Source organism: Rhagoletis pomonella, unplaced genomic scaffold, assembly GCF_013731165.1.
Source record: "Rhagoletis pomonella isolate Grant_MI unplaced genomic scaffold, Rhpom_1.0 Rhpom_scaffold_00002, whole genome shotgun sequence".
Classification (NCBI taxonomy): domain Eukaryota; kingdom Metazoa; phylum Arthropoda; class Insecta; order Diptera; family Tephritidae; genus Rhagoletis; species Rhagoletis pomonella.
This window is the reverse complement of record NW_023458556.1, coordinates 73702078-73703432: the sequence shown is the minus strand read 5'-3', so window position 1 is coordinate 73703432 and position 1355 is coordinate 73702078. Positions and strand designations below refer to the sequence as shown.

The 1355-nt window shown below is 42.4% G+C and overlaps 1 protein-coding gene across 1 annotated transcript in view; it reads left to right on the top strand.

Moving 5' to 3' along the window:
* Nucleotides 1-402: 402 nt before the first annotated feature.
* Nucleotides 403-1355, top strand: part of LOC118754748 — a 19305-nt gene continuing 18352 nt past the window's right edge. Inside the window, exon 1 of the mRNA XM_036489637.1 lies at nt 403-492. Coding sequence (XP_036345530.1) covers nt 403-492 — 90 coding nt within the window. The remainder of the gene's footprint in view (nt 493-1355) is intronic.

Here is a 1355-nt window from a genome sequence, read left to right as displayed (position 1 = left end):
AGCATTCGATCGCATAGGAATACATGTGGTGCTAAGACAACTCAATAAATGGAATGTCGGGCAAAGAATATACAACTTCATAACATCCTTCTTGTCAAACCGCAAAATCAGTGTTCTAATCTCCAGCGTCCGCTCTCCAATTCTATCCATTGACAATGGCAAGCCGCAAGTCTCGCCCCTGTCCGTCATCCTCTGACAAACTGTTCGCCCGCCTTGGTTATTAAGGAGAACATCCCTTTCTGCTCGATATTCACTGCGGAGGCTGTTGCGATCCTTCACGCTAAGCAATATGCGATAAAATACAAAGGCAAATTCATAGTATGCTCGGACAGTCGCTCTTGTTTTGAAGGCATCAAAAATCTGAACAACAGCAACTACATTATCGATTACATAAGAAACATAATGATATCGCACCCTCAGAAACTCAGACTAATGTGGGTTCCAGGACATGCGGGCATCAACGGTAATTTAGCAGCTGACACAACAGCGAAAGTAATGAGGAGAACTCCGACTATCACATCTAGCTTGATATGTAAAAGCGACGCCAACCGACTTGTTTTTCAGCAGCGACAAACCCAGTTAAATTCAGATTGGGTGAACTATAGACACCATTATGCCAGAATTAATCCTACCCGAAAGAAACTGTGCTACCCGTCATGTATCCCGACAAATTACATTACACCCTATATAAGGCTCCGCATCGGTCACAGCATAATCACGAACGCATATCTACTACAAGGCAATCAGCCAAACCCATGCCCTTTCTGCGATGCAACAGTGAGTGTTCTACATCTACTAACTTTCTGCCCTGCACTGGAGATGCACAGACTCATTAATCCATCTAAAGACAACATATCTAAGATCTACAAGTTTCTAAAGGACTCAGATCTCCAACGACGCATCTAATCAGCAAGTCCTCACCAGTTATCCGATAGCCTATGTAGCTAGCGCTGCGTTTTCTTAGTTTATATGATAGGCTCTGTTGTATAAGCTTAAAAATTAAAAATAAAATTTACTATATCTGTGCACTAATTTATTAATAATGTCGGTTGGAAATATGGTATTTTTTGCACGTTTCCGAGCTGAGCTGTCAAAAAAAAATATCCACGAAATATCTCTGCAAAAGGTGTTCAGCCCCTCCCAGTAGATAATTTCAGGAGTTAAAAGCCCTTCCGAAAGGCCTTCCTGAGAATCAAGAGGCCTTCCACTCTACATTCCTTTCTCCTTTCTTTTTTGTATGGAGTGGCACAGATTGAAGGCCTTCCTCTTTCGCTACCCATAGAAGGCCTTCCAGAAGGGCTTTTATAGGACGTGCTTCAGAAGGCCTTTTGGAGGAGATCTTTTAAAGTTGCTTC